At 44.4% G+C, this 17414-nt stretch overlaps 1 protein-coding gene across 1 annotated transcript in view; it reads left to right on the top strand.

The window, feature by feature from the left end:
* The window catches only part of GRIK3 (glutamate ionotropic receptor kainate type subunit 3), a 707216-nt gene that overhangs the window by 470470 nt on the left and 219332 nt on the right, over positions 1-17414 (top strand). Inside the window, exon 10 of the mRNA XM_088461525.1 lies at positions 4062-4265. Within this exon, the coding sequence (XP_088317651.1) occupies positions 4062-4265 (204 nt within the window). The remainder of the gene's footprint in view (positions 1-4061; positions 4266-17414) is intronic.

Genomic DNA, 17414 nt, shown 5'->3' with positions numbered 1-17414 from the left:
TGAGAGTGACGTGTATTATTATAGTTCCCCTAAAATATATATCTTAGGAATGCCTGCTTGCTATGAATTGGTACAGTATTTCAAAACTGGGTTGCATCAGCTACATAGAATCAAGTGGCCATGTGCTATCTAGTCTTTGAAGACAAAAGTTTCATGGAAGTAAAGATTGCTCTTCAACCTAGGTGGCCATTGTGCAAGTCCAATGCACAGACACACAGGCTGTTAGAGTGTAATATTTCCACCTTAGCTTATCAGTCTTCCAACAATAAAATGCCTTTTGAAGTCATATATATGACGCATAGGTTTTTGTAGCCATGCTAATTTACATCTACACAGACCCTGGGAGAACAAAGGTCAGTCCTTTTGGAGCTTGGAAAAGGTGGGGGCTGCTGGGAGAGAGGATGGTTGGGGAACTGTAAGTGCCAGCCACCCATGTTTAGGTGCTAGGAGTACTAGGAGTAGCTAGGTGCTAGGAGTTCTCCCCATCTTTGGTCTATGGTGGTCTCCCTCCATACAGATCCCCTAAGTTCTCAGAGTAAGATAACTTAGGATTCTGACATTTTATCATTTTCTTTTATTTGAAATCAATCTGTGCATTTATATCTGTATGTCTTGTTTGTTCACCTGTTTTTCCTTGTAATTTAACCCTGGAGATATTTTCTCAATAAATCCTAAATCTTTATCAGCGTTATCTCTGTGCTCTAATGAATTCACATGCCTGGAGAGGCCCATGCTACATTTGTGTATTAATTGTGAATTGAAGTGTGATTTAAGTGTCTGGCGATCACAAGAGCGCTATTCTAATACTCTTCGTGGTGGCAGCTCGAGTAAAACCCACATCACAACCAACCACCTGCTTTAGGTAGGCATATCTGAGCGCAGGCTGGGGCACAGTGTCGTGACAGTGATGATGAATAGACCCCTTAGGAGTATTATTAAGAGTATACATAAGATAAACAAGTTTGCATCTTTTTTGCAAATGCGTATTTAAAAAGATGTGTCTTTCAGTGCAAATACTCATTTACAAATAAGAAATAGGTATGCATCTTTATGTGCATATATACTTTGAAAAAAGATAAATGTGTATTTTTGTGCAAATAAAAAAAGCATATATTTTTATGTGCAAATTCACATCTAAAAGGAGACATGACTGTACTAAAAATTAACACCAAAAAAAGTAAATAGATTACTTATTATAAAATTATTTGTTTAATGGTATCATGATATGTATTCTATACAAAAGCAAAAAGTATCTTGTTAGCATTGGAGATATAACGTAAGGGTTTTTATTAAAAAAAAACAAAAAAAGTGAAATAAAATTAGATAAAGTAAAATAAAAATAACAGAAAATGCAACAATTTTTGCTGGGGTTCAATATACACATTCACATTCTGAAAAAACCACTTAATGTTAAATAATAGCAGATAATATAATATGATTATTTTCTATGGTAAGATGAGCATACATATAATGTAATCTCCTGGCAGTACTGGATGTCCACTTGCCAACAAAGTATCCTCTATGGGCATCAACCTATAAGATGGATAACATAGGAATAATTCCCTTAACTATAACATCGGAATTAGAGATCCAAATAGCTCTCTTTCCATTAGCATAGAAACATAGAATTTGATGGCAACTACTTGGCCCATCTAGTCTGCTCCATACAATATAGATTTTAGTGTGTGAAATACAGACATGTTCTTTGTCTAGCAAAAACTATATAATCAATAGATCCAAATTAAGTAACTATTGATTGGATGTTAGGAGACAGACCTTTTATATAGATATATAATATAAAGCTTCATTAAGTAACCTAAACATAAATATCTAAACCTTTTCCCCCTCTCTTTTGATGCTTACAAACATTTCCACTTCTGTAATTAATAGTCCACTGGGGTTACCTTCATGAAATTGAGAAAAATGTCTTAATACACATTGGGCAAAATTTACTAAGCTGCAGGTTCTAAACCCCTGGCGGTTTGGTGGTAGCGGTTTGACGGCAGTTTCTATTCTATTCTAAACCCCGGTTGTTTGGTGGCGGTTTTGCAGCGGTTTCTAAATGACAGCCCTGTTTTATTCTATTCTAAAATGTGTTTTGACGGCGGTTTTGCAGCGGTTTTGGCCTTAGTAAATCTGCATATAGCAAAACTGCCACCAAACCCCAAGAGTATAGACCAGATTAGAACCTGCCGTCAAACCACCGCTTAGTAAATTTTGCCCTATGATTCTGAACTTTCTTAATAATACTATGTTTTCCAAACCCAGTTTTGATCATTCTGATAGTACAACCAACGTACTTGTGTATACATTGACACTCCAGCATGTATATATGAAATATGATTGAGAATTTGCTCAATATGAAATAACTTTTTATTAACATTAGACTGAATATTGGTAATATTATTGCTCATATGTTTACAAGTAACACTTATGAACGTAATACAATTATAACATCCTAGTAGTCTCTTAGGTAGCCAAGTATTTGTTACTTTTGATGTTCAAAATTTATTTTGGGCAAGTTTATTAGAAGATTGGTATTCTTTTTGAAGATTACTGTGGGAGCTTAGCCAATGCATGCAGATGAAATCTTATCTTGTTGTAGAATGGAAAAATCAGTTTTAACCTCTTCATTTCTAGATATTTTTTATTGAACTTGGAGATAAAAGGAATGCCTAGATCTTCTCCTATACATTTGATTTTAATTTGTTTGTCTAGGGGAGCAGTATCTTGTTCTTAATTACTATATGGGATATTTTTATATTTGGGATCTTGGGTATAAAACCTCACTTGATTCACCAGATATTATGGATAACCTCTAGCCATTAAATTGTTCAACATTTGTTGTACTTATTTAAAAATCATCATCTGTGCCGAAGACATTGAATCTGATTTTTTTGAATAATTTCTTATCCATGGTTTATAGTGACCACTGTTAAAATGTAGATAGTTACTGATTCCTGTTGGTTTCAAGTACTTAGAGGAAATAATTGTATTATACTGGACGGAGAAGGATAATATCCAGATAATTAATCATTTTGGAGTGAAATGTGACTACAAAAGATAGGTTAAAAGAATTTGTATTCAAATATTAAATTGTGCTATATCAGACCCTCCTTCCCAAATAATAAATTATAAATAAAATGGCCAAAGAGGACTATGTTGTCTCTAAGTGGGCCTCTCCAAATGTATTCTTCCTCAAACTTGCCTGTATAGAGATTTGCAAAACTTGTCTCAAAACTGGTCCCCAAGGCCCAGTGCTTGTAAATAATAAGTGAAATAAAATTTTTTTTTAGTTAAAATAAAAAATATTGCTTCTAGTATACAACCACATTGCCCTTTCAAAAATCCTGCATCTTGTATTAAATAAGATTCTACTGCTTCTACACTTCTCTGGTGTGAAATATTGGTTTATAGGGATTGTACATACAGGGTGAGTGATTCTCATACTTTTTACCAGTCCATTCAAACTGTTTTTTGTAATATGTGTGATGAATACCGTATTTTTTTTTAAAAACTTTTTTTTTATTTTTAGCACATAAGAAGACAGGGTACAGAAAAAGAAAAGGGAAACATGGGAGAAAATAAATGCTGCAGGCAAAGCCAAGGGGAAGGAAACACAGAGCATAAACAAACACTAACAAGAAAAAGGAAAAGTCAACATAACATACATGCATTATTAAATTACATATGCTTTCTGGCATTTGTAACATACATAAAGTAAATACATAAACAAAACAGAACCAAATACAATTATCATGAAGGCGTGATGTATATTTGGAGTGATTCCCTTAGGTTGGCAACATGGTCCTGTAAGTGAACATTTACAATCTGTGATAAATTGGATATGAGTGACCCTATACTACTATTAATACAGTAACCGTACATTATCATTCAAACTAATAACAAAACATTTATATGCTACATTATATACCATGACATTAAATAAGTTACCTGTTCTGTGCCTGAGGATTAATTACAGTGTGTTATAGGAAAATATGTGGAAATTGTAAATACTCTATAATAAACACTATGTACATATATATTTTATATTTATCCAGGAAGAGCCTTACGTGATGTTTAAGAGATCAGATACTCCTCTGTTTGGCAAGGATCGATTTGAAGGCTTTTGCATTGATCTCCTGAAGAAAGTGTCAGAAATTCTTGGATTTGAATATGACATACGTTTAGTCGAAGATGGCAGATATGGAATCCAAGATGAGAAAGGACAATGGAATGGTCTGGTCAAGGAGCTAATTGACCATGTAAGTAATTTTTTTACAATGTAACAAATAACAAAAAAAAATATTCTAAGTATAGGTTCATAGGCAAAATTATTAGATGTCTAAAGGCTCAATATTAGCATCAATCAGTAAAATCAGTAAAATGTCAATAGGCAAAGTCAGTGCAGTGCAAGGCTTGCTGGAACCCTAGTTATAATATATGTGTATATATATATATATATATATATATATATATATATATATACACTGTATACAATAAAAGAAAAACATTCAAATATGATTGTAGCTCAATATGTCCTGGTACATGTTGACAAATGCTGCTTAAAATACTATGTGTCAGTATCTCTCAATAAGTGAAGTAGACAGTGCTAAATCCAATTCTTTATTTTAAATAAACATAATTATCTGTTTTTTGGGAAACTTGTCATTCCTATGATTTTTATATATTAAAATATTAGAAAAGGAATAATGCCAACATGTCATAAGGCCAAAAGTAATAGGTATAGAGTTTTTGAAAGTGCCATAGACATCAGCAGGTAAGAAGTCAGATTTAAAGCAGCTATGTTTATAAAGGCAAATGCAACATGCTTGACATATTTCTGCTGTAAAGCTGAATACTAACTCACTGAAATATCTAGACCAATACCTATTACATTTGTCCCATAATGTTAAACATTACCACAAACATATATTATGCATGGCAGTATAACTGAAAATAGTATTGGCAATTTACCACTGTATTACAAGGGTATTTTAAATCTTAAATTATTTTTTTAGTTTGATATTTATTTAATTTGTTTATTTTGTTTATAGATGCATGCAACTGTAAAACATTAGAAATATTTTCACTAGAATTATTCAACCATATGCTTATAATGCAATGTGAAAGACAACAATTATAAATTATATTTCATTCTCACAAGATGGTGTCACTAGGTTTCAAATTATGATTTCTAGCAAGTTTTTCAGTGACCTTGTTTTCAGTGACAGTTTTTTTTTATCTGTAGAGGGGTATATCGTATATACATTAAGAGCCACCATCTTTCTGTGTGTCAGTGTTTTCAGAATCCTATCAGATTATATTTTATTGTGACAGTAGGTTCCCATGAGAAATGAGAAATCCGGTTTTATCACATTTCATTATTGCCATGTTTCCTTAAACCTTGTTTTTTTACTATTTTGTTTTTGAAATTTTAAGTAACTATTGCAAAGTATTTTTTATACATGCTGACATCTGTACTGACATACTGTACTGAACTATTTAACCTTTCATGTAAGTATAGCAGATTTCACAGCTAAGGGTTAAACATTTTCTTTTAGCTGGTCTTGGAAATTTAATTTACCATATATAATATAAGCATCTGAAATCTCCCCAACTGTTTTGCACGCAATCACAGATTGAGTTTTCAAGGGAGAAAAGGTTAGGGAGGAATTTTTTTTTCTTCATTGGTTAAACTGCTCACGGTAATTTTAATGGATGAAATGTCCTTTGCTTTCGCAAGAGCTATCATTATTAGTATTATGAAAATAGGTCTCCATGGCAACAAACTCAACTGCTAATCAAGCTTTGATTGGTCAGCTTTGAAGCTCTAGTTTCAGAGTTATTTAATGTCTTTTTAATTGTATACAATGTGACAACAACCATTTTGGGGACGCATGGAGCTCACTCCAATCAAACCTTTTCATTTGTGTAAGAATTACAGATCGAATGTCACAGGGTAATTTTCAACAACAGCAGAAATGCTGGCAAGAGAGAACCATGTAGAAAGATAAGGAGCGATCCTGACAGACTCAGGAGAATGGGAGTGGCTGTTCTACAGCTTATAATTGTGGACATATTTTTCAATGGACAGAGCAGTTGCACAGGAAAGAAATGTCAATGAACTTATGTTGAGATAGCCGACAGACAGATGTGGGTGGATCAAAATCGACCAATTCTGAGAGCAATCAGAACGCCTTGACATAGTCACAAGAATACTATAATTATGGTGGTGCTCATTATCTGCAATCTGTTTTCTGTTTCTATGCTGGGCTTTCCTTTTCCCCATGTGTATTAAAGCTAGGTTTATTGTATAGTACAGAACAGTTGCCATCTCTGCAGTGGCCCTCATCACATTACAGGATTAGGAAGTGTGAGACAATGACAAAATGGCTGTCACCATTGAATTTGAAGCAGTTGCTGACATAAGCAATTTATGGTGAATATTAGGGACAGAAAATAACAGGGCTTCACAGTGCCCTGTGCCACCATTGCCCTTTCTGCCCATGGCATCGTGCATAAGGGGCCACCATGTGTATGAACCATAAAAATGCACTTGTTTAAGAGTCAATGATCTAACTGACAGTATATGCAGGATGTAAATGCAGTTTCCGCTGTAAAAAGTACTACATGGGAAAGGCATTTATGTACACACAAGTTATTTTTATTTTTTTATTTCATATTATTACACTGTACTTCAGGAAAATGCCTTTTGAGCTGTATTACATAGCTTAGAAAGCGCAAACAGGTTACAAGTACTGTACAAGGCCATAAAACTGCACTGTTTTGTTCTTTTACATTTCATCTGTTTAAAGCAGCATTCATATACTGCTGATCATTTTAAACATCAACACAGATAAAGCTCTAGTTATTTTAACTTTTCTTGCTATACAAAAGGCCATTCCACTGGTTTTGCAGCAAAAATCAACTCATATATAATGTGTGATCAACTGCACATTCAGGGGGTCATTCAGACCCGCTTGCGAGTGCAGGACGCTCGCAAGTGGGTCGATGTTACCCCACTGCGCATGCACACGACGGAGGGAGCTCCATCGTGCGCATGCGCGAGACCCGGCTAGCGATGGGGTAGCCGTCGCTCTGGGTCTCGCACCAAAGGGGGCGTGCTGTCGATGTTGATTGACAGCACGCCCCCTTTGGTGGGCATGCCGGGGGCGTGGCTGCCAGATGGAGGCGTTCCCATGGGAACACCAACCGTCTGAAGCCGGCCCCACTGACATCAGTAGTGATGTCAGTGGGAGTGATTTTGGCTCTGGTAGAGCCAAAATCACTCCAGGGCTTGCGGCAGTGAGACCCTACCACAGGGTCTCCATCAAGACCATCGCGAGCATCATCATGGATGCTCGCATAAGCTGTTGGTGGTCACCCACAGCTATGCGAGCGTCCAGGAGGACGCTCCATTTTCATGTAGGAGGGCCCTGATTCAGAGCGAGCGCTCTGGTCAGAGCGTCCGGCTCTGAATCAGGCCCTCAGCACCTTTCACAATAAAGAATAGTGTATTGTAATATACTTTATATGCACATTGAATTTGACACTATGTGCCTGATTCTGGGTAAGTGTGTATGGCCATGGTAGCTAGATTCACTACCTTGTGCTACTGAGAATGTCCGTACAGCTTCAAGTCATGCTGCCCACTTCCATCTGAAGCTGCAACCATCATCATTAGAATTGGCACTTACACCTGCCCCATGCTGGGTTCAGAAGAGCCATCAGAAACTGGTGTCTCTTTGCTGTAATCATAAAGGCAAACAGTAAATTAAACACACACTATTTAATTATATATAGTAAATATAAACACACAACACACAAAAATAGCAAACATGAGACAACACCATAAGATTCGCAATGCAGCAGTTATGGAATACTATACGTCAGTTGAGTCTTTGTCCCTGTCACTTCACTGGCACAATCCAGGATGCTAAGCCATGCTCTTTACTCCTCTAACCACGTGATAGTGAATGAGGTCAATGTTCTACTACTTTTGGCAAGTCCACTAAAAAAGCATAGGCCCTGATTCAGAGATGTACGTTCATCCGATGATGAATGTACATCTCCAATGTTTCTGGGTCTGCACCTGTCTAGGACCCATTCTGCGCATGTGCAGAACGGGTCCTGTGATTACGCTTGCAGACCCCCACCCCCATGTCATTCATGCTGCAGCATTTCGGGGACTGGGCTGGTCAACCTTCCCATTCACCGTTCCCACGTTTGGGGTGGCATGTCTTCCCCGTTTTCAGGGAGGGGCAAGGCCAGAGTCTACATCAGCAGACACAGGTTCCTGCTCTTTTATGTGACCGGCACCTGATCAGGCAGCCTGACTGTAGCCTGACCAATGGAGCAACTATCGCGACTATTGGTCAAAGTGGTTGCAATGGTGATCCCAGCCTGCTACGTTGATCACAGTGCTGGGATTGCAAATGCAGAAAGGAGGTGTTAGACACCTCCTTCTGCATTTGCATCAGAGATGGATGGATTTGCACAGCTGCTTTTGTCCAGCTCTGCAAATACGTCCATCTCTGAATCAGGCCCATAGTTCATAAGAATTTGATATGTATACAAGGAGGATCCTGGACCTGTAAAAAAGGAGTAGTGATTCTGTATCAGCAGTGTAATGAAGTAAGTTAAATATCTTTTGCACATTGGGCAGGTAATAGATTCATGATTATCAGAAATCTGCGCATGCGCAGGAACTGTTCTGTGCATGTGCAGAATGGGTCCTGCAAGTTGCATGCAGCTACACTTATGCCTCTGCCTGATTGATAGGAAGAGGCAATTGTGGGGCAGTGAAGTGGTGGGGATGGCCTGCGTTCCCGGAAATGGGAGCATGTTTCTCCCATTTTCCATGAGTGGCAAGGTTAGAGTCTGCATCCATGGATGCAGAGTTCCTGGCTTTGCAGACTGTCAGGACCTTGTAGGTTGCGGTAGGTTTCAGCTACTACAGCTTAACCAAGGGTCAACCATCGTGTGGGCTCAGCTGCTAACTGCTGACCTCCTCTGTGACCCTAGGTGCCGAGCTGCTCTGTGAGAGCTGTCACCTGTTATTGCGGCACACTACCCAGCCACTGACAGTTCAGCTATTAGCGCTTCCGCATCAGGTGGGTCAGAAGCCATCTGATGCCAAAACGCTGGCACAGGGGCGTTTCTACAGAGGAGGGGGCCTGTGTGCACTCTCTGTCCGGGCCCCCTCCTCTCTCTGCAGGGGTGGATGCGCTCAGCGCTGCAGCACTTGTGTGCACTCTCTGTCCGGGACCCCTCCTTTCTCTGCAGTGGTGGACGTGCTCAGCGCCGTAGCACAAGAGTGTGCCTGGAGTCTACAGCGCATGCGCAGGTCGCACTAGGGTTATTTCCCTGGTGTGCATGCGCAGAACACAGGAAAAATGGCCTTGGCAGACATTTTTCAGGTGTTTTCTCCGGCGAGGCAGCCCATGGTGCGGGACTTCGGAGGGGTGAGTAATGAAAACATATGGGTGCAGCGTGTGTGGTGTGGGCCCTCCCCCTGGACCCAGGGACCCATGTGCACTGTACACCCTGCACCCATTATAAATATGCCCCTGCGCTGACAGCTGAACAGGAAGTGACCGGGCAGCTTTGATCACGGGTGGCCCGCGGCTGGTGCTGAGACAAAGGCAAGGATGTAACCAACTCTGAAAAATAAAATTGGTTCATAAAGGGGGGTTTCTAGGTATTCATATTAAAATCTAAGTGAAAATTTCAAGCTGATGATGGTGACAGTCCTGCAGGGGCATTTCTAGTGAGAAGGGGGCCCGTGTGCAGTCTCCGTCACGGGCCACTTCCTCTCCGTTCGGCAGCCGGCAGCACACTAAACTGTGCACGGCCAGCACCAGAGTTATAGACTCTGGGAACTAGAGTGTGCCCAGAGTCTATAACGGATGCGCAGGTCACCGGGAAAATGGCCGCGGCGTCCATTTTCCCTGTACTGCGCATGGCCATTTTCCAGATGTTTTTACAGCCCCGGACCCCCGCGCCGATGTAGGAACCCAGAGAGGTAAGTTTATTATGGGTGCAGGGTCTGTGGTGCGGGGCTCCCCTGGATCCATTATAGATACGGAATCGATATGAAATACTGCTGGCAGCGTCAGGCCGACAGAGGAAGAGATCCCGGCAGTTGGAGCCTGACAGCGCTGGAAATTCCAATTGTCCCCAGGCAAAAACTAACTAACCTAACCTACCCCCCTAACCCTCCCTTAGGGGTGCCTAACCCTAACCTCCCCCCAAGTGCCTAACCCTAATCCCCCCTCTAAGTGCCTAAACCTAACCCCCCCTTCCCCGCTGCCTAAACCCAAGTCCCCCAGGGGGGTGCCTAACACTAACCTCCCCCCGGGGGTGCCTAACCTTAACTCTCCCTCCCACTAGCCTAACCCTAACCTCCCGGGTGGGTGCCTAACCCTAAGTCCCCCCCGGGAGCCCTAAACCTAACCCTCCCCCCCATGGCTGTCTGCTCACGGTGCCCAGCATCCCTTTGATCAGGATGCCAGGCGCCGGTCTTCCGGCATCGGTAAAATGAGCGGCGTCTACATCTAGGTCATTTCACCCTCCACGGGATATGACAGTTGGGAAGCCAGCTGTCGGTATACTGTCAGCTGGCTTCCCAATTGCATACCATAGATACGCCCCTGCAGTCATGTCTCATTGAGCAAATGTGTCTAAGTCACACCCATTAATGCAAATGAACTTAGGGCCTGATTCAGAGCCGCTCGCAAAAAGCGAGTGCTCGCTCTGAATCAGGGCATGTGCTTTTTTTTTGTTGCGGCCTCTTGGCCGCTCACATAGCTGTGGGTTACCACCCACAGCTTATGCGAGCGGCCATGATGATGGTCACGATGGTCAAGACCATCGCGACCATCGGGCTTGCGATGAGACCCTTGCAGAAGGGTCTCATTGCTGCAAGCCCCAGTGGACTTCCTGCACTATTAGAGCAGGAAGTCCACCTACTGACATCACTAGTGATGTCAGTAGGGCCCCCCACAAACGGCAGGCGTTCGCATGGGAACTCCTCCATTTGTGAAGCCACCCCCCCGCTACGCCTACAAAATGGGGTGAGCTGTCGATCAACATCGACAGCTGCCCCTTTTGTAGTGAGTCCTGGAGCGAGTGCTTTTTGCGCTCACTCCGGGGCTCGCGTGCGCACTGGGCCACCATTGACCCACTTGCGGGACTGAATCAGGCCCTTAAAGTGCTCCTTAAAAGCAAGATTCCATTGTAATGACTCATTTTAAAAAGGAAGCAAATAAAGTATATAGCCTACTTTGTTTAGTAAGAAGGTTTGTTTACTAGTGTTGTTAATTAAAATAAATTATATTTGCCCCATTTTCGATTGGCATTTCACATGCTTCATTATAAATGCACATGCTCTAGATTCAATGGGCTATATGATCAAGGGGCCTATTCATTAATACATAAAATTCGATGGAGGTAATTAGATTTAGAACTCGCATGGAGTTCTACCTAATTACAGGAGGAATTCATCATTCATCCTCCCTATAACTATCTATTCCGAAAAGCTGTTATTTTTGCGATGACAGATTTTCAGGAAATAGATAGTTTTCCCTACCTACACTACCTTACCACAGCTGGAATCTGTGCTGTGCATGCGCTGTTACATTCGTAAACCCAGCGCATGCGCAGCACTACTTAGAGCTGCGGTAATTTTATGTACCCCTCCAACCTCCCCCCCGTCCCGCACTTACCTGTCCGTGCAGCAGCCTCCGTCTCCATCCTGCTGGTCTGACACGTGGTCTCCCAGCAGACCACAGTACAGATTAGAAAAAAAAAAGTTTTTTTTTTTTCTAATCTTTATTGTGTTCTGCTGGGAGAACACAGTGTCCGACCAGCCTCTGGAGCCAGAGGACGCACAAGAGCAGAGCAGTTTCACCTGCTATTCGCCACCTCACAGTGGCGGATAGTACCTCCATCAAATTCCGAAAATAATATGAGATATTGTAAGAACTTACCTTTGTTATCTCTATTTCTACGAAGTCCATAGGGTTCCACAGGATACCTTGGGGTATAGGTGATGATGTCAGGCATTGGGCACCATAGAGTTAAGTTTTCAGCCTCCCAGGGTGCACTAGGGTCCCCCTCCTATACCCCACCCCCGAGCCAAGGCGTCTCAGTTATGTACCAAGCCATAGGCTGGAGGAGGAGAAGGAAGAGAGAGAAAAAAGATCTGGACACACACAAGAATCACATTCTCACCAGAGGAAGATGGAAAAAAATGTTGACCAGAGTAAAGCCCATCTGCAGCACAGGTGCGACAGGGTGGGAGTCCTGTGGAACCCAATGGACTTCGTAGTAATAGAAATAACAAAGGTAAGTTCTTACAATATCTCATATTTTCTACATCAGGGTCCACAGGGTATCCACAGGATACCTTGGGGATGTCCCAAAGCATCCTTTAAGGGTGGGGACGCTCCTGTGCTGAAAGGAGAATCCGCCGCCCGAAGGAAGCATCCTGAGAGGCAAAGGTGTCAAACGCATAATACCTAATAATACCAATAATACCATAATAAGTATGGACAGAGGACCACATGGCAGCCCTGCAGATCTGGACTGCAGAGGCACCACGTCGAGCTGCCCACAAAGGAACCACAGACCTAGTGGAATGAGCCCTCACAGAGGATGGAACCGGAAGACCTTCATGAAGATAAGCTTCTGAAATTGCCATAAAAATCCAACCTGCCAGAGTTTGCTTTGAAGCAGGCCAACCCTTTTTACGGAAGCCATAGAGGACAAATAAGGCATCCAACTTCCCAAATGAAGAAGTGCGGTCAACATAAATCCTTAAGGCCCGCACAACATCCAAAGTGGCCTCACCCACTGAAAGATCAGGTGAGTTAAAAGCCGGCACAATGATTTCCTCATTGATATGGAAACTTGAAACAACTTTGGGAAGGAATCCAAGACGAGTGCGCAGCACCGCCCTGTTCCTATGAAAAATCTGAAAAGGGGATCTACAGGAGAGAGCCCAAACACGTCTGGCCGAAGCAATGGCCAGAAGGAATATTATTTTAGTTGTCAGCCATTTAAGGTCCACTGAGCCCAGTGGTTCAAACGACGGTCCTTGGAGAGCCCTCAGGACCACAGCTAAATCCCAATCCCTAAATCCCACCGGTGGAACAAAAGGTGGCTGAATTCAAAGAACACCTTGCATAAAGGTGCACACATCAGGGATCGCAGCAATCCTACGATGGAACCAGACTGACAGGGCAGACACCTGCACCTTCAGAGAAGCAAGGCAAAGCCCATGGTCTAGCCCCCCCTGTAGGAAAACTAACACTCTAGACAGACGGAACTCCCAAGGGGCATAACCTCTCGGTCGACACCACTGGAAGAACGTATGCCACACATGATGGTATATCCTTGCAGAAGATGGTTTCTGAGCTCTTAGCATAGTTTGTACCACAGAGCTGGACCTTAACATGGCCGTCTCAACAGTCACGCCATCATAGACAGTCAAGCCAGGTCCGGGTGAAGACAAGGACCCTGTGATAGCAGGTCCGGTCATAGTGGCAACCACAGAGGAATGTCCAGGGACAGATTCTGAAGGTCTGAGAACCAGTACCGCCTGGGCCACGCGGGAGTTATCAACAGGAGCGTTCCTCCTTCCTGTTTGAATTTCCGGATTACCCGCGGAAGAAGGGAAAATGGAGGAAATAGATAAGCAAACCAGAACGTTCACTGGATGCACAGAGCATCCACCAGAGACGCCTTTTCGTCTCTTGTTCGAGATCTGTACACCGGCAACTTGTTGTTGTGCAGTGACGCCATGAGGTCTATCTCTGGAAGACCCCACCTGTCCACCAGAAGTTGAAAGATGTCCTGGTGCAGAGACCATTCCACCGTATGTACGTCTCGGTGACTGAGAAAGTCCACCTCCCAGTTGAGGACTCCTGGTATGAATACTGCTGATATGGCCGGGACATTGCGCTCCGCCCAGACCAGGATGCGGGACACCTCTACAAGTGCCGTCTGACTTCGGATTCCTCCTTGTCGATTTATGTAGGCCATGATGATGGCATTGTCTGACTGGACCTGCACAGGGTGACCTTGGATAACCCAATGTGCCTGCTGGAGAGCATTGAAAACCGCACGGAGTTCCAAGATGTTAATTGGAAGCTCCTTTTCTGCCTGAGTCCACCTGCCCTTGAACAAGTGTGGACCCGTGACAGCTCCCCAGCCCCGAAGGCTGGCGTCCATTGTTAACAGGACCCAGTTCGCCACCCAAAATGGACGACCCTTGTTGAGGTCTGTCGTCTGCAACCACCAGGCTAGAGACAGGCGAACCTCCGGAGTGAGCACCATCGTCTGGGACTTTAGAGTCTGAGGCAGTCCATTCCATTTGGACAGGATCAATTGCTGCTGAGGTCTGGAGAGACACTGGGCATATTCTACCATGTCGAATACTGACACCATGGAGCCCAGTAACCTCATCGCCAAGTGCAGAGACACTCGGAGACTCTGCAGACAACTGCACATCCTCAACTGTAAGGCAGAGATCTTTTCCCCATCACAAAGATCCTCTGCTGTCTGGAGTCCAATAAGGCTCCGAGGTGCAGAATCCTCTGAGATGGGGTCAGGGTGGACTTTTGCCAGTTTATTAACCAGCCGTGACGTTGCAGTACTGCAATTGTCAGGTCCAAGTGGCGTAGAAGGAGCTCTGGCGATCCTGCTACCAACAGAAGATCGTCTAGGTATGGCAACGTGCGGACTCCATGCAGCAGCAGGTAAGCCGCCATGACCTTGGTGAACAATCGTGGTGCTGTCACCAGGCCAAAAGGTAATGCCCGGAACTGGAAGTGATCGTTGCGGATTGTAAACCTGAGGAACTGCTGATGGCGCAAAAGAATAGGGACATGCAGGTAAGCGTCCTGTATGTCCAATGACACCATGTAATCCCCTGGCTCCAGTGCCAGAATGATGGACCGTGGGGCTCCATCCGAAACCGCGGCACCCACAAGGACTTGTTGAGGGCCTTGAGGCTGAGAATCAGACGGTATGACCCATTGGGTTTCTGCACCAAAAATAGATTGGAATAGAAACCCTGACCCCTCTGGGAGAATGGAACAGGCAATATAACTCAAGCCAGGAGCATAGTGTTCAAAACCTTCTGTAGTTCCAAGGCTTTGTTCCGATCTAATGGAAGGCCCGTGGTGAAGAATCGGGATGGGGGCCTGTGCCGAAAGGAGAGGGCATACCCGTGAGAAACCACCTCATGAACCCAATTGTCTGTCATAGTTATCGATCAACACTGGGCGAACTGCAGCAGGCGGCCTCCCACTTTGGGATCCCCCAAAGGGAGGCCCGAACCATCCGGCCGCAGGTTTGTCATCAGACTTAGGGGCCGGACGTCTGGTACTCCAGGCCTGTTTCCTGGGCTTGACCGATTTCTTGGGCCCAGCCTGTCGGGGAAAAGACTGTGCTTTGGTCTACCCTGGGCCCTGTAAGGCCGAAAGGATGAAATACCCGAACTTGAAGGGACTGGAGCACACAGGAGACTTGCAGATTTGGCTGCCGCCAGCGTGGCTACAGTTTTGTCCAGATCCGGACCAAATAGGACTTTTCCGTTAAAAGACAAAGCTTCTAAGCCCTTTGTGGAATCAGCGTCCGCCTTCCAAGATCACAACCATAAGGTGCTACGAGCAGCAACAGCTGCCGAAGAAATCCGAGATGTGAGGATACTGATATCGAAGGCCGCTTCATTGATGTAAGTGGCCGAATCCCGGAGATTGCCTACCAACTCGGCCTGTTCAGCCGAACATTCGGAATCCAAAGACACCTCCAAACTATCAGCCCAGCGCTCCATAGCTTTGGCTACCCAACATACGGCCATAGCCAGTCTGGATGCCCCCCCCCATGAGGGAATAAATGGACTTTATGTAGATCTCCACCTTGTGGTCCGTAGCATCCTTCAAGGAGGACATGGAGGGCATGGGCAAGGTGGCACTTCGGACTATGCATGTCACATGAGAATCCACTTGTGGAGGGGATTCCCACTTAGAAAAATAATTGTCCGCAAACGGATAAGCCACAGCTAAGCGCCTCTGAGACTGATACCGTTTACCAGGGTGCTTCCACGCCTCCTCTAAATGGTCTACTAACTGACCCGAAAGAGGAAACACTGTGGGGTCACCCTTAATATCCTTAAAAAAGGCATATTTGGACTTTGACACCGGAGGATCATCATCCTCAATAACTAAAGCCGTGCGGATTGCCCGAATAAGGCCAGGAATATAAACCTTGGACTTAGTGTCCGACTCTTTAGTACGGAGAGGTTCTTGGTCAGATAGATCCAGAATCTCACCATCATCGGACGTCACGTCATCATCCTCATAAGGAGCAGACAGAGACGCAACAGGCCGCTTATGTGGCCGCAACACAGACTCCCCTTGTAACACGTCCGACAAATGCTGTACCGAATTTGTCAGTGAATTAACCCACGTAGGCTCCTGTGAAACCTGGGGAGGGGAAATAGGGAGACTGTGGGGTACCATCAGTTGTCTCTGAAACCCCTGCATGGGTGATGACAGCACTGACTGCTGGGACAATCCCATCTGGGAAAACGCAGGTGGCGGAGCTAACTGGCCCTCTAGGGTTGTAAGCGATTTAGCGAAACAAGCCCAGGGAGGTTCCTGTACCGGAGCCGTGACAGTAATTGGCTGCGCCAATAAATAACACTGCCCTCCGCGTTACCCTCCCCCTCCGCTATGGGTACATTGTACTTACTACACATAAGCTGGAGAGGAAATTCACTCTCAGACATGATGGTAAGTATGTGACCCCTCTCACTAATACTCATTAGTATAGTGGGAGAACCACCCTGCAAACACCGCACTGCAAGGGCTTTAGCAGAGGAAGAACAGAGACAGTAAAATGGCTTACAGTAGAAAGTGAAAGTACAGGCAGCAGACACTAGCAGAAGTCACATACAATGCAGAAGAAATTAATCCCTGCACTATCAGCGCTGTCCCTCAACTACACAGACACAGAGCCTGGTAGGACACAGTGCTGCATACACAGACCTGTTTCAACGGAGGAGAGGTATGCCGGGGGACCCAGACCGCGATGCCACCATCAGCAGCTCCAGCAGCGTTCACCATACAAAGATGGCCACTGAGGAGCAGAGAGGAGGCCGGCCTGGGGGAGGAGCGCTGCCAAAGAACCAATCGGCAGCGCAGAGAGGGCTGTGTGCAGCGGGGGAGGTGCCGGCTGTGTACAGGGATGGCGCGCTCCCCTGGCATGCAATTAACCCCTGGGACGCCGCAGCGCTTACCGCTCAGCTGCGGCCCGCTGTCCCAGGGGGGTAGTGGAAGCACAGGTTAGTTACCTGGCTCCACACTGCAGCCAGTCCCCAGGGAGCCCCCTGCCTGGGGACT

The sequence above is a fragment of the Taudactylus pleione genome, unplaced genomic scaffold (genome assembly GCF_031769625.1).
Source record: "Taudactylus pleione unplaced genomic scaffold, aTauple2 ptg000007l, whole genome shotgun sequence".
Classification (NCBI taxonomy): domain Eukaryota; kingdom Metazoa; phylum Chordata; class Amphibia; order Anura; family Myobatrachidae; genus Taudactylus; species Taudactylus pleione.
Note: the sequence above shows the minus strand (reverse complement) of the source record. Positions and strands in the feature narration are given on the sequence as shown.